At 36.5% G+C, this 20,095-nt stretch overlaps 3 protein-coding genes, 1 long non-coding RNA gene, 1 other non-coding gene and 1 pseudogene across 5 annotated transcripts; 3 read left to right on the top strand and 3 right to left on the bottom strand.

Annotated features, from left to right (window-relative positions):
• Nucleotides 1-662: 662 nt before the first annotated feature.
• LOC106311122 lies at nucleotides 663-2,748 on the bottom strand. Its single transcript, XR_001263926.1, has 3 exons — nucleotides 2,401-2,748; nucleotides 1,128-1,225; nucleotides 663-817 (listed from the first exon to the last, which is right to left on the bottom strand). It is a non-coding gene; the product is annotated as an uncharacterized LOC106311122 (long non-coding RNA).
• A 3,873-nt stretch (nucleotides 2,749-6,621) lies between these two features.
• Nucleotides 6,622-7,909, top strand: LOC106310240 (annotated as a pseudogene).
• A 419-nt stretch (nucleotides 7,910-8,328) lies between these two features.
• On the top strand, nucleotides 8,329-9,666 carry LOC106311068 (expansin-A7-like). Its single transcript, XM_013748296.1, has 3 exons — nucleotides 8,329-8,531; nucleotides 8,773-9,088; nucleotides 9,215-9,666. The coding sequence occupies exons 1-3, from the start codon at nucleotides 8,369-8,371 to the stop codon at nucleotides 9,525-9,527; spliced, it is 792 nt and encodes a 263-aa protein (XP_013603750.1). The 5' UTR covers nucleotides 8,329-8,368; the 3' UTR covers nucleotides 9,528-9,666.
• A 1,655-nt stretch (nucleotides 9,667-11,321) lies between these two features.
• LOC106312763 (calcium-dependent protein kinase 26-like) lies at nucleotides 11,322-13,793 on the top strand. The gene is made up of 5 exons (XM_013750402.1): nucleotides 11,322-11,490; nucleotides 11,753-12,421; nucleotides 12,500-12,796; nucleotides 12,865-13,221; nucleotides 13,405-13,793. Exons 2-5 carry the CDS (start codon nucleotides 11,827-11,829, stop codon nucleotides 13,692-13,694), a joined length of 1,539 nt encoding a protein of 512 aa, XP_013605856.1. The 5' UTR covers nucleotides 11,322-11,490; nucleotides 11,753-11,826; the 3' UTR covers nucleotides 13,695-13,793.
• A 121-nt stretch (nucleotides 13,794-13,914) lies between these two features.
• On the bottom strand, nucleotides 13,915-13,986 carry TRNAG-UCC. Its single transcript has one exon. It is a non-coding gene; the product is annotated as a tRNA-Gly (tRNA).
• Nucleotides 13,987-14,330: 344 nt separating this feature from the next.
• Nucleotides 14,331-15,351, bottom strand: LOC106310149 (dehydration-responsive element-binding protein 1F). The gene has a single exon (XM_013747358.1). The coding sequence runs from the start codon at nucleotides 15,123-15,125 to the stop codon at nucleotides 14,520-14,522; it is 606 nt and encodes a 201-aa protein (XP_013602812.1). The 5' UTR covers nucleotides 15,126-15,351; the 3' UTR covers nucleotides 14,331-14,519.
• Between the last annotated feature and the right edge of the window lie 4,744 nt (nucleotides 15,352-20,095).

Genomic DNA, 20,095 nt, shown 5'->3' with positions numbered 1-20,095 from the left:
AATAAAATGTTACTATTAAAATTTTCAATTATTTTTAAAATTTTATTTTATTTACGGATCAAATTGGATATTCTTTAAAATTCTAAATCATTTCGGATATCAGAGTCACCGACTATCCAGGTGGCTAAAGATTGAGTCGACATGAATGCCTCCAAATACCCGGATATTCGATAAGTGTCTACCTCTATTTACGGATACAATTTATTTTTTTTATATGAAAAAAATTCACTAATGTCAAGGCCTTTTTAATTTTTAATTACTTTTAATTTTATTTTTCATGTATTATTTTGAACAAAAATATCATTAAATATTAATTAACAATATATTTATATATTTGTCAACTATTTTTATATATTTTTACATACACATACATTTGCACCTTGATGTGAACACCTTGTGACTAAGTATTTACCAACAAAAGTATCTATTTTTTTTTAATTTGAAATATTTTTTTTTAATGTTTTTTTATTATAAATAACCAAACTAATAATCACATTTCGCGTAATGCGCGGGTTATTACCTAGTTTATCAATTATTAATCAAATGAGGTAAGACTGCAATGTCGTTTGCAGTAAGGATGCTACGGACGGAAAAGAAAGCGACTGGAGTTTCCAAAAGTGTGATTGCAGACCATCAGATTCTTGTAAAAAAAAACCTCCTGCATGGTCAAATATTCTTGATGAAATTTTGTTACAGAATCACGAACATTCATGCACACGTCTTGTGTTTTACCAACGACTATCTTTAGATTTCGAATCCACTAGACATATTTTCTGAACATGTTCCTTCAAACTTCAGAGGAGAACCATTGCGTCCCCTGAGGTTAAGATCACAAAAAAAATAATAATATAAAAAAAAACACAGGATTACTTATCAAAAAAAAACACAGGATTTGGAGAAAATATAACTATTGTTAAGAGAATTATAGATGAACAAAGAAATCTCCCATGCCTAGAAGATTATTAATCATCCAAACTGGGCAAATTTTGATGATAAAACAAACTACTTACCGAAAAATTTGAGAGGGTACTCATTACACCAGGACAAAATTCTCCTACCTATTTAAATATCACTCTCACCGATTTTCTCGCATGTGTCGATAATACGAAAAAGAAAATGGAGCTTACCCGATTGAATCTATTCCCAAAGGCGAGTCGATATACCGTAACTGTTAGGTGAGATGGAAACGCATCCCTCAATGTATCTCCTCCTTTTGTTGCTAAAACTGCAAACGAAATGGACATTTGAACCACTGTATTATGTGCAATTGTTAGAGTAATAAGAAACGGACAGAAAATCTACAAACTATATACTCTCATTTCACAAAGCATATGCACAATATGTGCAATCAGTTAATGGCATCTCTATCTAATGGCATCTGTGGATGATAACTCCACACAAGCAGTAGATTAATTAATCAGTGGGTTGGAGAGATAGAAAAAGAGAGTGGAAATAATCAGAAAAGAAGAGATGAAGATAAATCAAGAGCATTGGAAAGTTGACATTTGAGATCAGCGGTTGAGAAACAAGTACTCGATTAAGTTTAGTGGTGATGGAATCAGATAAGAGATTATTCTATAATGAAAAAAATCCACAAAGCAACAGAAAAAATTGAAGATAGTATGATAAAACTGAATGTAAATAAGAACAATGAAGATATTAGGATAAATAAACGATATATAAACTAAAAGATTATATTTCGAAAGGTTGTGTCTTTCGGAAGTAACGATTCAAGAAAAAGAATCAAAGAGATGCCATTTGCATTATTATTGATGATGTCAGACGTCTAAATGAAACTAAAATTGTGTTCATTAGATTGTATAACCGCAACAATTTTAACCGTACGATTTTACTTTTATTTTTCTATAAAAAATGATGACACCAGCAAAAACAAAAAGTGAGTTTGCTATTATATATAGATTGGCTCTTATACTCACTTTATACGTCCATGTACGTAGGTCTATCTATATCTATATAATATACACCAAAATTTTTCCTAGTTAGAGCATCATTAGCCCTACAAACCCATTTGGGGCCCTTAATGAGTTTCTTAGTAATATTTGGTAGTTAAGAACTTTAGTTAAAAAACTCTTAAATTTTGTGCTCCAATGGAAGTTTCTTAATTAAGGGTTCTTAAAAAAAAATTATGAAACATTGTGATGAGAAGATAAACATTGTGATGAGAAGATAAACTTAGGCTATCTTAAAAAAACAAAATTATGAAACATTGTGACGAGAAGATAAACATTGGACTCAACAAGTCAGCTTACCAAACCGTCAACCTACTGATTTTCTCGTTCTTTAAGCTATCCTAGACACTGCTTTACACAACTAACAACTGAACGATCACACACTTGTCTCATCATTTACATCAAAGAGAACAAAAGAGATGAGACTAACCGTGCTTCAATAGTTTGGAACTGCCGCACATCAGCGACCATCTGTATGGATTGGATCATCTTCAAAGTACAAGCTCCATCCCTTATAACAAAGGAATCTTGGTTCTTGCTAGTTTCAGTCGGTTGAAAGACATCATGCCGAGCTTTGAGGCCATCACGCCGATTCCGGCTTCCATGGACATGGAGATTGTGAGGGGTTTTCGTTTAGGTTTGGTGAGAAAGGAAGAGGCTTTCGATGGGAGGAGGGTTGGGGTGAGTAGTGAAGAGGATAAGGTTGGTTTTTGGAGAGAGGATGGGAAGGAGAGGGACGCCATTGTCATCGCCATTGTTGGGAGCTATACAGAGAAGAAGAGACGAGAGAGGATAAACAAACACGTGTCCACTAAGAACCGATTCTTCTTTTCCCAAATTAAGACACGGTTCTTCAGTTATTATGTGTTTTTGATTTTTTTTTAATCAAAACTAGCTTAAGAAACGGTTTAAGAAACCGCGATAATTATGTTCTTAGATATTTATGTAAAGACACATCATAAAAGTTGGGCTGTGCTGTGCAAGCTATTTTGATCTAACTGCTGGATAAACAGTTAAAACGTGTTGGACGATCACAACATCACGAGAAATTATATAACAACCATCTCTAAAGATCTTGAGTCGACCATTTATTGTTATTTAGATTTGAGATGTGAGTTCATAAGCTATGGCATGATATTAGAAAAATAGATTGACCCAAGTAGAGTATATATTAAAAGATTGTCGATCTTAAGCAAATGAAGTGATCATTTTAGATGTAACCCTCATTTCTTTCCTCTGCAAGTTAAAATAGAGAACCATGTGTATGAGTGTATCCAAAGATATATCTTAAAATAGAATTTTTGAGAATTTTATTTTAAAAATACAACATTTTGATCAAAAAATCTAAAAGAATACATATTTATTAACAATTTTTTTTTGTTATCCTAATTTCTAAATCACAACCCCAAATCAACAATATTTTTCTGTAAAAGTGAAAACTTTACAAAAATAGAATTTTTGAGAATTTTATTTTAAAAATACAAGCTATTGAACAAAAAAAACTAAAAAATACTCATCTATCAACAAAAATTCTTATTATCCTTATTTCTAAATCAAAACTCCAAATCTACAATTTTTTCTAAAAAATGAAAACTTTCCTAAAATAGATTTTTTAGAAATTTTATTTAAAAAATGCAACCTATTGATCAAAATATATAAAAGAATACTCATCTATCAACAAAAATTCTTGTTATTCTAGTTTCTAAATCACAACCCCAAATCCACAATATTTTTCTATAAAACTGAAAACTTTCCTAAAATATAATTTTTAGGAATTTTATTTAAAAAATACAAGCTTTTGATCAAAAAATCTAAAAGAGTACTCATCCAACAACAAAAATTCTTGTTACCCTTATTTATAAATCACAACCCCAAATCGCTAATATTTTTTTTATAAAAATGAAAACTTTCCTAAAATAAAATTTTTGAGAATCTTATTTTATAAATACAACCTATTGATCAAAAAATCTAAAAGAATACTCATTTATCAACAAAATTTTTTATTATACTTATTTCTAAATCACAACCTCAAATCTACAATATTCCTCTATAAAAATGATAACTTTTCTAAAATAGAAATTTTGAGAATTTTATTTAAAAATACAACGTATTGATCAAAAAACTAAAATAATACTTATCTATCAACAAATTCGTATTATCCTTATTTCTAAATCACAAACCCAAATCTACAATATTTTTCAATAAAAATGAAAACTGTCCGAAAATAATTTTTTTGATAATTTTATTTAAAAAATACAACTTATTGATCAAAATACTAAAATACTACTCATTTATCAACAAATATTTTTGTTATCCAACAAAAAAAATTCTTGTTATCCTTATTTTTAAATCACAACCCCAAATCTACAATATTTCCTATAAAAATGAAAACTTTCCTAAAATATAATTTTTGAAAATTTTATTTAAAAATACAATATATTGATAAAAAGATTTAAAAGAACATTTATCTATCAACAAAAATTCTTGTTATCCTAATTTCTGAATCACAACCCCAAATTTATAATATTTTCTATAAAAATAATAACTTTCCTAAAATAGAATCTTTGAAAACTTTATTTAAAAAATGCAACGTACTGATCAAAAAACTAAAATAATACTCATCTATCAACAAAAATTCTTGTTATCCTTATTTCTAAATCACAACCTCAAATCTACAATATTTTTCAATAAAAATGAAAACTTTCCTATAATAGATTTTTTGAGAATTTTATTAAAAAAATACAACGTATTTATCAAAAAACTAAAATACTACTCATCTATTAACAAAAATTCTTGTTATCCTTATTTTTAAATCACAACCCCAAATCTACAATATTTCTATAAAAATGAAAACTTTCCTAAAATATAATTTTTAAAAATACAGTATATTGATCAAAAATCTAAAAGTTCTTGTTATACTTAATTTCTAAATCACAACCCCAAATCTATAATATTTCTCTATAAAAATGATAACTTACCTTAAGTTGAATTTTTGAGAATTTTATTTAAAATACACCCTATTGATCAAAAAATATAATAGAATACTCATCTATCAACAACAAAAATTGTGTTATCTTAATTTCTAAATCACAATCCCAAATCTATAATATATTTTTATAAAAATGAAAACTTTACGAAAATATAATTTTTAAGAATTTTATTTAAAAATACAATCTATTGATAAAAAATCTAAAAGAATACTCATCTATCAACAAAAATTCTTCTTATCCTAATTTCTAAATCACAATCTCAAATCTACAATATTTTTTATAAAAATGAAAGATTTCCTAAAATAGAATTTTTGAGAAATTTTATTTAAAAATACAACATTTTGATCAAAAAATCTAAAAGAATACTCATCTATCACCAAAAATTCTTGTCATCCTAATTTTTAAATCACAACCCCAAATTTACGATATTTTTCTGTAAAAATAATAACTTTCCTAAAATAGAATTTTTGAGAATTTTATTTTAAAAATGCAACATTTTAATCAAAAAATCTAAAAGAATACATATCTATCAACAAAATTTTTTTTATCCTTATTTCTAAATCACAACCTCAAATCTACAATATTTTCTATAAAAATGAAAATTTTCCTAAAATATAATTTTGGGAATTTTATTTTAAAAAATACAACCTATTGATCAAAAAATATAAAAGAACACTCATCTCTCAACAGAAAATATTATTATCCTAATTTCTAAATCACAACCCAAAATCTACAATATTTTCCATAAAAATGAAAATTTTCCTATCATCCAAGGTTTTTGCCAATTGAATTAGCATTTGTCATCCAGTCTTTTGAGAGCTGGGCTCAGCATCTTGCTCCTACAAGAAATCTAAACTTATTAGTATCTTTGTAACCATTTACAAGAACAAGAGTTACCGAACAGAAGCAACAATTCTCTTTTCAACATACCCGACTTCTTGGAATATGGCATCAGAGAGTTGCCTGGAGATTTCGCTATAGCTGTGATCTAACAACTACCATAAGATGACACTCTCCTCAAGGAGCTAAGATCAACTTGAATGAAACCATAGAAGTAACTCAGATACATTTTTGAAGTCTCTCCAGATCATCATTGGTTTGCTTTGATGAGTGATGAAATCAAATTCAAACAATACACTTATCCTAAGAACAAGATCAATGACCAAACTTTCCCTAGTTAAAAGAATCTCCAAACTTTCAAGACCGAGGCAAGTGAAATCAGATCACATTTCTTTACATGACTAAGGTTCCCTAGACCGATGAATGAGGCAAGTCAAACACAGATCTCATGTTTGTCAATCAACTGAACTGAGAGCACCCACATCAATAAGCTCTACAAGTGTTCTCAACTTAAAAAGAAAAGAAAAATTAAATTAAAATAGGAGAGAAAATGAGAAATTTGTGTTCATATGAGAACACACTTCATCATGTTTTGAGAACACCATGAGACACATGTCCATTAACGAAGTGATTTTCTGTTTAAAGGAAATAAGTAAAAAATAGAATCTGAATATATATATATTAGTATTTTGATTCCGTTGAGAACACTTTGTAGAACTTTCACTATTTATAATTTTATTTCCTCTAATAATAAAAGGCAAAAAAAGTTAACCAAACAAATAAATAGTTCGGTGGGTCCACTTAAAAGTAAGTGATAAAGATTGACTACAGTCTCTGAGGACAGATCCCTTTTTCAAACAGTATCAATGTCGGAATCTCCGCTCGTCCTCGTTCACCGGCCACCGAATCTAAACTTCATGGACGAGCTTCTAAGTCGTAACTACCGGATTCTCAACACTCACACCTCATCGGATCCGCTTCCAGTCTTCCTCTCCCGTCAAGCCTCCTCCGTCAGAGCTTTCGTCAACATCGCCCTCCTCAAAATTGACGCCGATCCCCTCTCCCACCTCCCTTCTCTCCAGCTCATCGTCTGCACCAGCGTCGGCACTAACCACGTCGATCTCGTCGAGTGCAAGCGTCGCGGCATCGCCGTCACCAACGCCGGCGAAGCCTTCTCGGAAGACGTGGCGGATTTCGCCGTCGGGTTGCTGATTAGCGTCCTCCGTCGCATTCCGGCGGCCGATCGTTGCGTTTGGTCCGGGAATTGGGCGAAATTCGGAAACTTCCAGCTAGGGATCAAGGTTTGTTCGAGAAATCTCAACTCTTTTCAATGATTATAGATAAAGACTACACCTTTCTTATCAGGAGCGCCGATGCTCTGTTTTTTGTGGTTGTGATGATACTCTGTTTCGTGGTTATGATGATGCTCTGTTTTTGTGGTTGTGATGATACTCTGTTTTCGTTGCAGCTAAGCGGGAAGCGAGTTGGGATACTTGGACTAGGGAGCATAGGATCTCTCATTGCTAAAAGGCTCGAACCCTTTGGCTGCATCATCTCTTACAACTCGACGAGTCAGAAACAGAGCATCCCATACCTTTACTACCCGGACGTTCTCTCTTTAGCAGCAAACAACGATGTCATCGTTCTCTCCTGCGCTCTGAATGATCAGACGCACGCACCACATTGTGAACAGAGAAGTGATGGAGGCTCTTGGGAAGAACGGAGTTATAATCAATGTGGGGCGAGGAGGACTGATTGATGAGATGGAGATGGTTAAGTGTCTGGTGGAAGGTGTGATTGGTGGTGCCGGTTTAGATGTGTTTGAGAAAGAACCGGGAGTTCCTGAGGAGTTGGTTGGTTTGGACAATGTTGTCTTGTCTCCACATGCTGCTATGGTCACGCCAGGGTCTTTGGACAATATTGCGCAGCTTGCTTTAGCTAACTTGAAGGCGCTTTTCGCGGACCAGCCTCTGATTTCCCCGGTTCGGTTAGACTGAGAGATCGTTCGGCTTAGAACCCAATAGTTACATATATATAATTCACAACCCAATAGTTACATATATATAATTTGACAAGTTGACAACATTAGAACGACAATACAAAAACTAATTTACATGCTTTTTTGTCGACTATATATATATAAACTAATCAATGAAAAGAAATTCATTACAATTGTGTAAATGTCGTACTATAAAATATACATAGACGCACGTAGGGGATTAGAAAAGGTCGGTACAAGAACCACTTAGAACCTGCTCGCACGTCAAAGTGACAAATTGTACCATATTCTAAAACTTCACTTAAACAATAATTTGACTTGTTTTCTCTAGTTCTTATTCAAAGGTGATCTATTGCAAATAATCAATGAAATGAAACAAATCCCAATCAGCACGGACAAAAGTCTCCAATATAAAATGGAAAAAAGGATCATGGCCCTCACGTAGTAACTACCACTATCGTTGAATAACCCCTCTATATAAGTTTGTCCCTAATTCGATTACTTCATCAACAAACAAACAAATAAAAAAAACCCCAAGAAAACCCATCAAGGCGAAAAAGAAACGAAAGATGGGTCTAATCTCAAGTTCTTGGAGCTTTAAGAAATTCTTCGCAATAGTTTTTGTCGCCTTCGCCATCTCCGGTGAATTCGTTGCAGGATATTACAGGCCCAGCCCGTGGAGATACGCTCATGCTACTTTCTACGGCGACGAAACCGGTAGTGAAACCATGGGTACGTTAATAAAATTGTCCATTCTCATGTATATGTGCTAATGTGTATAATACAATTTTTTCGAAAATATATATTTTACTCACCATATCTTCTTCTTAACTTAAGGTAGAGAACTTCTCAAAAATTATTTTTCAAAGTTTATTCCTATAAGTCCGTCACTGCCCGATAATAACAATATTACTTACATACAACTCATACATGCAATCCGTGACATAACAACTACGTATATATATATACGCAGGTGGTGCATGTGGGTACGGAAACCTGTTTAACAGTGGCTACGGCTTGGACACGGCGGCGCTAAGCACGACGTTATTCAAAGACGGTTACGGATGCGGCCAATGTTTCCAAATAGTCTGTGTGAACTCGAAACATTGTAACTATGGACGCCCATCGACGGTGGTCACAGCCACCAACCTTTGCCCTCCTAATTGGTACCAAGACTCCAACAATGGTGGTTGGTGCAATCCTCCTAGAACCCATTTCGATATGGCTAAACCGGCTTTCATGAAACTCGCTTACTGGAGGGCCGGTATCATCCCTGTTGCATACCGAAGGTATATATCTCATTTCACAAATATTTGTATAAATGTTTATAATCATCTTACTATATATATACGACACTAAGATAACCATTCTCCAAAACGTGTAACTAATGTATGCTATGCGGTTGATATATGTAGAGTCCCATGCAAAAGAAGTGGAGGTATGAGGTTTCAATTCCAAGGCAATTCTTATTGGCTTCTCGTCTTCGTCATGAATGTCGGCGGCGCAGGAGACATAAAAAGCATGGCCGTGAAAGGTAGCCGGACGAATTGGATAAGCATGAGCCACAACTGGGGAGCCTCTTACCAAGCTTTTTCCTCTCTCTATGGTCAGTCTCTTTCTTTCCGGGTTACTTCTTACACAACCGGTGAAACCGTCTACGCTTGGAACGTTGCTCCGGCTAACTGGAACGCCGGTATGACTTACAAGAGTGGCGCCAATTTTCGCTGAAATTATGGTTTTGACCTTGAAAAAACAAATGGGATTTCTTCTTTTCTCTCTTTTTTTGTTTTGTTTTTGGGATGTTTACAAGTTTCGGTGGCCTTGTGTTGTTACTGGCCCGGCTTTAAGTTATACATCTACATGAATGTATAAAATATGTATGCAATTGTGATATAACTCTTCATAATCGGAGTCATGATGATGAAGTCAACACTACTTCTTCTTGATCAAGGTACTTTCATTTCGTTGAATTGTGTCATGTGCATGTGATAATTTCTAACAGTAACCACATTAAGCAAGTGTGTGCAAATAAAACATTATGAACCAGAAAAAACAACTAACAATTGGCAAGTAGCAAGTTTACAAAAAAAACGCTAGAGTTTTTTAAAATGGTTACTTTAATCTATCACAATGAATTTCTAAGTTCTATATAACTAAAGACTTAGACCGCTAAATCATCTATATGGACAAAATACCCTTGTTTGTTTTCTGTAAATTAAGAGTTTATAAAATACTTTCTAAAATTGTAAAATGGAAGAAGACCTTATTAATTAATCTCTCAGATTTCTCACGTTTTATACTTTATAGTAATAGCTAGACTCCTTAATATTTTGTCATCCTAATATTGACCTGCTATGTGTTTTGCTAGCCTAGCCTTCTTGATGTTTGTAGTATTCATTTGCTTTTTCCATCTCTTGTTATAAGAAAAAAAATATTGTTTTATGTTGGGTGGGACTTATACGAAAGATTCTCGGAGGAGGTTTATATCATGCAGTAAAGTTAATTTTATTGATTCTTAGATTAATCAACCAATGACGGCGAAATTATCAGGTGGATACATATTAGATATGAAACGGTTTTCTTCATGTATAATTTATCACGGTGAGGGACGTGATGGAGAGGTTCCAACCTGAAACCAATGGGCTTCAATATTTCTAAAACTATTGCAAACGTTTTTGTTTCCAACAAAGGCAAAATAGTTGTATTAAATATTCGTAATTCAAGTCACAAATTACGCGGAATCTCCTCGTGCTAATTAATTCCTCAGCATTATATACTCTGTGTCTGAAAGATTAGTTTAAATATAATTATAATCCTTTCAGACTATGCTTGTACAGCTAATCAAACATGAAATACAGATGGACTTCTCCCTCTGGTTCTCAAAATCATAGACAAAGTCAACTAACTCTAGTGATTTATCATTAAACTATAGTATTGTGAGGCTAAATAAAACTAAAGTAAATTCAATTAGTTTAGTAGTCAACACGGAGTTTCTCAGACAGCGTCGCAAAGAGGAAACAAATGTTGACGACAGCTAGGTCCCCGTTTGATTCATACGGTCAGTAAAATACCACGTGGCATGCTTTAATTGGTTGTTGAGCTAACTATCGTCATAAAAGCTAGTTGGTATAGGTCCCATCTTTTTTCGCGTTGGATATGTTTCCTTTTTTTCCTCCAGACAAATCCAAAAGGTCGAATAATTTAGAGGGAAGACTACACTATAACATTGAATGATCTACTGAGAATATTTGATTCAGACTTGTAGAGATGGTACTGGTAAGAGCACTTCCAACAGGGCTTTTTCCCGTTGGGATTCTTAATACATAATACATATATTAAGAACTCCAATGAGAAGAACCTCCATCGGAGATGCTATAAGTGGATGGATAAATGGTTTCTCGCGTCGCGAATGGTTAAAATTCTAAAATCAAAAAGAATGAGGTGTAATTAGAATTAAACAAAAACAAGTGGTCTAAACTGTAATAAATAAAAATCATCTCGCTAAGTAAGAAGAAAACGTGAAGCTGGTTCTCCCGGTAACCAGTTGACACGACATTGTTTTTGAAAGAGGCTAAAGAGAGAGATAGATTGAGAGAGACTAGAGAAGACGACTAGGTCTGCTCTATTCGCTGCGAGACCTATACCTGTTGCTTTCTCCTCGACGGATTCCTCTTCTTCTGCTGTAAAAAGGGTAAAACTTTTTCATAAATTTTCAATTTTTTTTTTCATGAATCTCCGCAAGTTTTCGTCTTTGTTGCTAAATTCGAGATGGGGATGCATTATCACGATTCAATTCGAGGGTTTGCGTATTCAATAGGACTTTTGAGCTCGAAATCATTTTATCTGGGTCTCAATAAAAAATTTGACTTATTTGTTCTGTTTTCATCCAAAGCTGAAACCTTTCCATTTTTAGTTGCTTGGATCTGAGGTTTAAGGTCTTTAAACTATTACAGATCAGAGGATGCTATAGCTGAAGAGAAGGTTGCTCTATAGCTGAATCACAAGTTAGGTTTTTGATCTTTTGGATATGGGAATGGACTTAGCTGATAAGGAGAACACAAGCCCACCTTTATTTGAATTCTGCAACTGCTACAAAGTTGCAACCCTCACCCAAACCATTCTAAACCCGGTTAACGTCTCCAGCTTAAAAGACCGTTACGTGCTTGGGGAACAGTTAGGCTTGGGTCAGTTCGGTGTGATCAGAGTGTGTTCTGATAAGTTCACTGGAGAGAAGCTTGCTTGCAAGTCCATCTCTAAAGACAGACTTGTTACGCAGGAGGACATGAAAAGCATCAAACTCGAGATTGCCATCATGGCTAAGTTAGCTGGCCACCCTAACGTTGTGGATCTAAAAGCGGTTTACGAGGAGGAGGACTATGTGCATCTTGTGATGGAGCTTTGTGCGGGAGGTGAGCTTTTCCACAAGCTTGAGAAGTATGGAAGGTACTCGGAGGTTCGTGCCAGGTTGCTGTTTAAGCATTTGATGCAAGTGGTGAAGTTTTGTCATGATAATGGTATTGTCCATAGGGACTTGAAGCCTGAGAACATTCTCATGGCCACAGTGGCTTCTTCCTCTCCTATTAAATTAGCTGATTTTGGTCTTGCAACCTATATAAAGCCAGGTAAGATAGATAACTATCTCTCTCACCTTCATGGACGTTGTTGTGTGTTCTAAGATGTGGTTTTTTGTAATGAAACAGGTGAGAAGCTAAACGGGACTGTTGGTAGTCCGTTTTATATAGCACCGGAAGTGTTGTCAGGAGGATATAACGAAGCTGCTGATGTATGGAGTGCAGGGGTTATTTTGTACATTCTTCTCAGTGGAGTGCCTCCCTTTTGGGGAAAGACTAAGTCAAAGATTTTTGATGCTGTCAGGGCAGCAGATTTGAGGTTTTCTGCAGAGCCGTGGGGTAATATAACCTCATACGCCAAGGATTTGATCCGTGGAATGCTATGTGTTGATCCTTCCCAGAGGCTAACGGCGGATGGTGTTTTAGGTATGCCATCCTGATCTATCATTTCAACTTGTTGGAATATAAGGCTTGAAATGATGATTTGTGTGCAGCTCACACTTGGATGGATGAGTTATCTGAGCCAGGACAAGAACAATATGGTCAAGATGGGGTTGGATGTGAAGGGTTGGAGAGTGGTGGATGTTCTTTCTCCATAGAGTATGTTTCTCGGGAGCAAGACTATAGCTTTAGCATGGGGCAGTTAGAGGAATCGATTGATAACGATTGTAGATCATCATTCTCCTCTTTCTTACCTGCGGATAACAACAACGTAGCGCTGCCAACTTCTGGTTTTGGTGGGGAACAACTTGAGTCAACACTCCCATCTATGCCAAGCTTTACCTTCTTTAGTCCGAGTCCAGCGACAACACAGAACAACAATACTCATGAAACAGATGAGAAACTTCGAGGTACTTCCTCCTTTTTCACTCTTCCTGGACTGCTATGTATAGTTATATAGAGTTTCCATCAGTATTAGTATTGTTGGAAAGAGTTTGCATTAGTATTATTATTTTTTATCAGTGTTTGCAGTGGAACCACAAAAATCTATTATGTGAAAGAGCTGATCCAATAATCTTGTCCCCTTTTTACAGACTCAAGCCCGAAGAGGTTACTGCCTTCACCAGATTCTTGTTCACAGCCTGAGAAGCGCGAGGAAGAAGGTGAGAGTCAGATAGAAGCAGCAGGAAAGACGGAGACAAGAAGGGAAAGAGGAAACTGGTCAAGGATATCAGGTCTGCACAGCAAAAGAAACAGGACCATAGGAATAGGTGAGCTAGACCAGTTGGTGGTTGATGTTGCAGTCACTGAGTCGATAATCCGATGGGCATCTTGCACTCATATTCCCACGGCTCCATCTCTCACATTGTCACTTGTCTGCTAGTAACAAAGAAGACTCTTATGAGCATTAATTATTCTCTGTACACAACTGATTTTGGTCTTGTTTTGTCTCTGTTCTTTAGTAAAAATCTTTCCATGGAAACTGACCGAACTGTAAAAACAACCGGAGATGTCCCAGAAATAGGGTGTGGTTTGAATTTAATTTAGAAAAAGTTATTGCTTGTGATTAATTGAAAATGATTTTGATGAAGATCAAAAAAGGATGCGTCTGCCGGGGGTCGAACCCGGGTCTATTGCTTGGAAGGCAATTATCCTAACCGTTGGACTACAAACGCTGAACGATTGGTTTGTTGATGTTTTCATTTTTAATCTATAACTACTAAGTATATGTAAATAAGAACACACAACAAACAAAATAAAACATGTAGGCAGAAGTTAAAAAGTAAAAACTTGGTTTTCTAACACACCCTCACCTGTTTTTTTTAAATACACGGTATTCATCATAGGTTACTGGATCATTGTCAAGGTTGAAGCCTCTTGGGCTTAAAATATAGATTCTCCAAGCTTTTAGGTGGTGTAATCCCCTTTTCCACCATCTCTTGAATATGTTTGTACTTGAGTTGCATATAGGCATTTCAATAACAATTACGAATTAGGCGTATGCTTTTGTTTGTATATAGATTCATCAAATCATTTTATAAGATCTTCTTATACTAAACAATACAAAATTATTCCATCAAGGAACCTTGTAACTCAAACAAAGGATCTACACCTCAGAAGATAAATCTTAACAACTCGCATACTATTGCTAGCACACATTTTATATAGTATATATTCAAATATAATGTAAATAAAATGTGCGTCCCGCTTAATAACTGTAACTCCACAGTGATGTGTCTTCACAACACATCTCTTCTCCCATGTAAGCATTAGAAGTCATGCCTTCCATATAAGATCGTGGCGGTGACATTAACGGCTCAGACGCCAGTCTCCTCATCGTCGTCGAGACTTCTTCTTCTTCCACATATCCATACATATTCCTCTCCTCCCATCCCGAACCAGAGCCCAAATACACCTCATTGCCGTAAGAGGGCAAAACCGTGATCCCACTCTCGAACTCCGTCGGCCTGAACATCTCTGCTGCTTCCGCAGCCACTCTCCTTATGACATCTGGATCGGTTGATTCCGGCACCGGAAGACGCCAGGCGGAGTCGGCGAAATTCAAACACGCGGATCTCCCGCGCAGAGCAAAAGCCGCCACGTCGTGTGCACGCGCCGCCATCTCCGCCGTGGGATAAGTCCCTAGCCAAATGCGGCGTTGGTGCGTCGGCTCTCGGATTTCGCAGACCCATTTGTCGCCGTTCCTACGCCGTATTCCTCTGTAAACTGGGTGACGTGTCTCCTTGAACACTATCCTCCCCGCACGCTTCTTCGGCCTCATCTCCGCCAGCATAATATCATCGTTGTTATCCATTAGAACGCTAGTTCGTCGGTAAAAAAGAAAAACTAACTCTCGGTTTAACTTTTAGAAAGTGAAACCACTGTTAAAAAAATCGAATGATCTCACTGGGTAACTCTGAGAACAGTGGTTTGTTTAAAGATTGTTCGAATTAAAAGTCTTTTTGTTTGTTTGTCTAAGTTATGCTTGTGTTGTTTTTTTTTTTGGTTGGGAGTTATGAAGCAGAGAAGTGAAGAAGAATATATATAGGCTACGGTTATGGCTTTATGGGACTCGCATAATGCGAAATCTACGCGCGTAACACACCGTTGTTTGTATCAAGGCTTATTGCCATGTAATCATTATGAGTGTATATTATTAGCTTTTTAGACCATACCCACCTCTATTTTTATTTCTATATTTTCCTTTAAAATAAAGAATTTCTATTAAACTATTTTCAAACCACCTCTATTTTAATCTATATATTTTCCGCTAAAATATAAAATTTCCATTATGAAAGTGAATTTGCTCCAATGTATGCTTGTATAATAGAGTTTCTTTATTTATACAGAAAAATATAACGATGTGTTATTTTCACTTCTAAATATAGAGACGAAAAATAACATTATTCTATATTTTCCTCTATAATAGAGAAACTTTATTATAGAGTCATACATTAGAGTAAATCTACCTATATATTATAAAGATCTCTATTTTAGAGGAAAATATAGAGACATACATTGAAAATGCTCTTATAAAAATGGATTTGCTCTAATGTATGCTTTTATAATAAAAGTTTTTTATTTATAGAGAAAAATATAAAAATTTGTATTTTCATCTCTAAACATAGAGACAAAAAATAACGTTCTTTTATATTTTTTTCTAAAATAAAGAAATTCTATTATAGAGTAGTTATACATTGGAGCAAATCTACTTTTATAACAGAAATTTCTATTTTATAGGAAAATATAGAGGATGGTTTTAGTGTGAGCTTGACCCCATTATATTAAATAACCATAATGGTCCGGGACCCTCTTCGTTACCTAATTGGACGTTTTAGTAAAATGAAGAATTAATTATACAAGGCTTGTCCCCCATAATAGTACTAATTGTTTATTAATTATTGATGTTTTTAACAAGAGTACAAGACTGAGTGAAAACTTAAGGTAAAGGAGGTACAGCTGTACTTCCCGCTACCCGGATTCGAGCCTTGGACACAACAGATTTAACGTCCCTTTCGTTGGGGTGCTGAACCACTTTCGGGGATAGTTGGAAATGTGGCTGCCCAGATACCAGAATTATCAAAAAAAAAAAAAAAAAAAAAAAAATTCTTATTATTAAATCTGGAAGTTGGTCCAGCCGGCTCCTACGTTGGACAACAAATATTTTAATTGAAAAAGATATTATTTCTGCATTTGTTTTGTGGATATACAACACGTGACTGTATTCCATATGATTAAACTATATGTAACACGTGGGATTTCCGTGGGAACTATTTCTTAGTACTACTATGTTTAATATATGCATAATTCATGTGTCCATTGATTTTACCCTTTATTTTATCATTCAAAATACTTCAAGATATTTAGATTTCATGTAATGTAGAGAATAAACCGATTTGCTTATGGTTTCTTTATCTTTTCTCTAATCCATATTGTCGTGTTGTCATATATATCTCTGTAGTGACTAGTGAAGAATTTATAGTGACCGTAAATAAATGGGAGACTCGATCTATGTTCTATGACATAAACCTACATAGAGAATTTTCACTATTGAAATTCCACATTAGACCATTAATACTCTACATATGTGTATCAGTATATACATTATAGCTTGTTAATTTTTTCTTATAAACTGAAATTGCTAGTTGTAGTCTTCTACTCTCCATCATCACTTAATTTCACACCACTTTCGCGATTGCATCTTGAAAAATTTCATCTAATTTATACAACATCTTATGTGAATTTAGTATATTTTTAATTTTTGAACAGCGAATTTTTATATATAAATAAGTACAATAAGAATGCAGGGTGAATGCAATGTATTTAAAAAGAAAAAGGGTGAAAAGACAGTTTGGTTTTGGATCCGGCGTACGGCCGACGCGTGAGCGTCCGTGCCGTCGCCGGAGCCCATTTTCTTTTGGTTAGAAACGTTCCCCGACTTCTTCTTCACCTTCTCTCTCTGTTCGTTTTGTCGGAGCTCTGTCAACTCGGGGAGTGAACAGACACATGCGGTGGCGCGGTGGCTGGAGTAACGACGCGACTGGGTGAAGGGTGAGGTGGGGTGATGTTGGTTTGTCAGATTAGGGTTTCCCGGGAGGTGGAGGTTTCTACAGATCCATCGCCGCCGGTCTAGTTTCCGGGAGGCGAGGGCTTCGTTAGCTCCGCTTTCGCCGGCTTCAGTTTCCGGGAGGCGGAGGCTTCGTTAGCTCCGCTTTCGCCGGCTTCAGTTTCCGGGAGGCGGAGGCTTCGTTAGCTCCGCTTTCGCCGGCTTCAGTTTCCGGGAGGCGGAGGCTTCGTTAGCTCCGCTTTCGCCGGCTTCAGTTTCCGGGAGGCGGAGGCTTCGTTAGCTCCGCTTTCGCCGGCTTCAGTTTCCGGGAGGCGGAGGCTTCGTTAGCTCCGCTTTCGCCGGCTTCAGTTTCCGGGAGGCGGAGGCTTCGTTAGCTCCGCTTTCGCCGGCTTCAGTTTCCGGGAGACGGAGGCTTCGTTAGCTCCGCTTTCGCCGGCTTCAGTTTCCGGGAGACGGAGGCTGAAGCCAGTGAGTGACGATTTTTCCGGTGGATTGTTGGGTTGATCACCGGTGATGGCTGGAAGCGGGGGGACGCCGTGAGCGAACGAAGGCGCCGCTTTTAGTTTTTTCTCTAGGGTTTCGTTTGGTGGGCCTTGGGCCTTTTGTAATGCTGGGCTTGGCCCATAAAATAATAAAATTAAATGCAATGTATTTACTGTACTCACTCAAAACTTGTATGCAAGTAATAAACGATTGTGACGGGTGTGATGACGATGATGTTAGATTTGTTAATAGTAATAATAATTATTTATACACAAAAATGTGAAATAAATATGTAAGCAAGATACTATAGTCTATATATAAAGTGTTCAGACAAGAAAACATGTCGGCCAATAAAGAATTAAGGTTTCGTGCTGTCTCGTGAGTGTCACATGCGCGTAACCTTCGTCTCTCTTTTTAATTATTTTTCTCTCCCTATTCAAATTTGTCTTAAGCAATATTTAGGTGAACAAGTTTAGTATGCAATTATAGCCAATCATTTGTAAATCACGTGTGTATCACTATTCCCTAATATTTTACCGAATTCATTACAAGTAACCATGTTTCTGGATTACTGTTTTATAAGATATCAAACGGTAATAAATAATTTAATATCGCGTGTCACGTACGCGCCCCCAAATCGGCAAAAAAAAAGGCGAAACTTAAATTTCAAGCTTCAGATTCTCGTCGTCGATCTAACCTTACTGGAGTCGTCGCCGGCGCCGTCTGGTTTCTTACAAGACAGACCTCTCTCCTTCTACGGCTACCTGCTCCACCCCTTCCTCTTTCACGAACGTTGACAGAGATGAATTGCAGAGTTCTGAAACTGGGCCGAAGTCCTCTGACGTAGTCGCTGGTGTCGAATCCGACCTGCAACATGCTTCCCCTCCGGATCCTCGCTGGCCATATCTTGGAAGATGGTCAGCCAATCAAAAACCTGCCTCTCCAACGTTACCGCTTTCGTCGGTGAAAGAATCAGAAGTATATGCTCCCTCTGCAACTTTCGCTAATCCTTCTGCAACAACAGACCCACCTCCTGCATTTGTAAGAAAAAACCCTCCTCCTGCTTTTGAAATCATGGACACTCCTCCTGCTTCCGTAACCATCGACCTCCCGCCTGCCTCTGCGCCTCTCATTGATGGACTCATTGATGTTAATGAGGTAGTACTACCACTGGTACCTACTGGTCTCGATGAAGTTTCTCAAAAAGGTGACCTCGACGAGGAAACCGCAAAAGAAACAGTCTTCGTTCGTTCTATGGGAGCGTGGTCAAAACCACTCCTCTTTACCCCTCCACCTACTCCTCCTGAACCTGCTACTCCTAAGCTCGGTGTCTCAGAGGTAGTAAAAATCCAAATAGCTTCCTTCTGGCCTTCAATAAGTGAAGCTATCAATGGTCACAAGCATAAGAAGGAGCAGTTGACGTATCCTGCAACAGAAAAAATGCCTCCTCCTGCTCTCAAAGCTGATGGTAGTCTTCGATTTCCATGGGCTGCTCGGATGAACCAATCCTCGAGAAACCTTTTTCGTGCTACTGAACCGACGTATCGACTTGATGGAACTCCTGAGGTGACAATTCCTTCTAAAGTTCTTAAACTAGGGCCTGAGAATAAGGAAGAATACGTTGTAGGACAATTCCATAGGTGTTCCAACCCGCCTGGAGGTCTTATTCATGCTGTCTTAAATAGATTATGGGGACGAGAATGTAAGATATCTTGCCGGAAATTAGGAGAGTCGTCGTTTTTGTTCCATATTCCTCATGAAAATACTCGCAAATGGGTTATTCAACGTGGCGTGTGGCATGTGGATGATTGTCTCCTATTTGTGGCCCCTTGGAGTCCTGTAAACTCTTTTAAAACCCCTGAGATTTCTACATTACCGGTGTGGGTAACCCTTAAGAATATTCCGGATTCATGTTTCTCTAGATTAGGTATCAGCCACATAGCATCAGGTTTGGGAGAGCCAATGCTTACGCATAAGCCTCGTCTAGATCCAACAAATATGGCCGTTCCCGAAGCTAATTGCGCTTGATGACAAACAAGACAATATCTACTTGGTAGATGTGGAGTATTCTTGGATTCCTAGCGCTTGTGAAAGATGCGGAGCACTTGGCCATAAAGAGAAGAGGTGTTTACTTCCTCCTAAGCCACTTGGATCTGCTGCTGTTATAAAAGAAAATCATGATACCAATGAAGAGATCCCAACGGTGGATATAGTTCTGTTGTTGCAAAACACCC

The sequence above is a fragment of the Brassica oleracea genome, chromosome C8 (genome assembly GCF_000695525.1).
Source record: "Brassica oleracea var. oleracea cultivar TO1000 chromosome C8, BOL, whole genome shotgun sequence".
NCBI lineage: Eukaryota > Viridiplantae > Streptophyta > Magnoliopsida > Brassicales > Brassicaceae > Brassica > Brassica oleracea.
Note: the sequence above shows the minus strand (reverse complement) of the source record. Positions and strands in the feature narration are given on the sequence as shown.

Bases quoted from the DNA above. Each gene is read 5' to 3' on its own strand.
- LOC106311068 (XM_013748296.1), top strand. From the start codon at position 8,369: ATGGGTCTAATCTCAAGTTCTTGGAGCTTTAAGAAATTCTTCGCAATA. The intron at 8,532-8,772 runs GTACGTTAATAA...ATATATACGCAG, and splicing joins AACCGGTAGTGAAACCATGG to GTGGTGCATGTGGGTACGGA. The intron at 9,089-9,214 runs GTATATATCTCA...TGATATATGTAG, and splicing joins ATCCCTGTTGCATACCGAAG to AGTCCCATGCAAAAGAAGTG.
- LOC106312763 (XM_013750402.1), top strand. From the start codon at position 11,827: ATGGGAATGGACTTAGCTGATAAGGAGAACACAAGCCCACCTTTATTT. The intron at 12,797-12,864 runs GTATGCCATCCT...ATTTGTGTGCAG, and splicing joins AACGGCGGATGGTGTTTTAG to CTCACACTTGGATGGATGAG. The intron at 13,222-13,404 runs GTACTTCCTCCT...CCCTTTTTACAG, and splicing joins AACAGATGAGAAACTTCGAG to ACTCAAGCCCGAAGAGGTTA.
- LOC106310149 (XM_013747358.1), bottom strand. From the start codon at position 15,125: ATGGATAACAACGATGATATTATGCTGGCGGAGATGAGGCCGAAGAAG.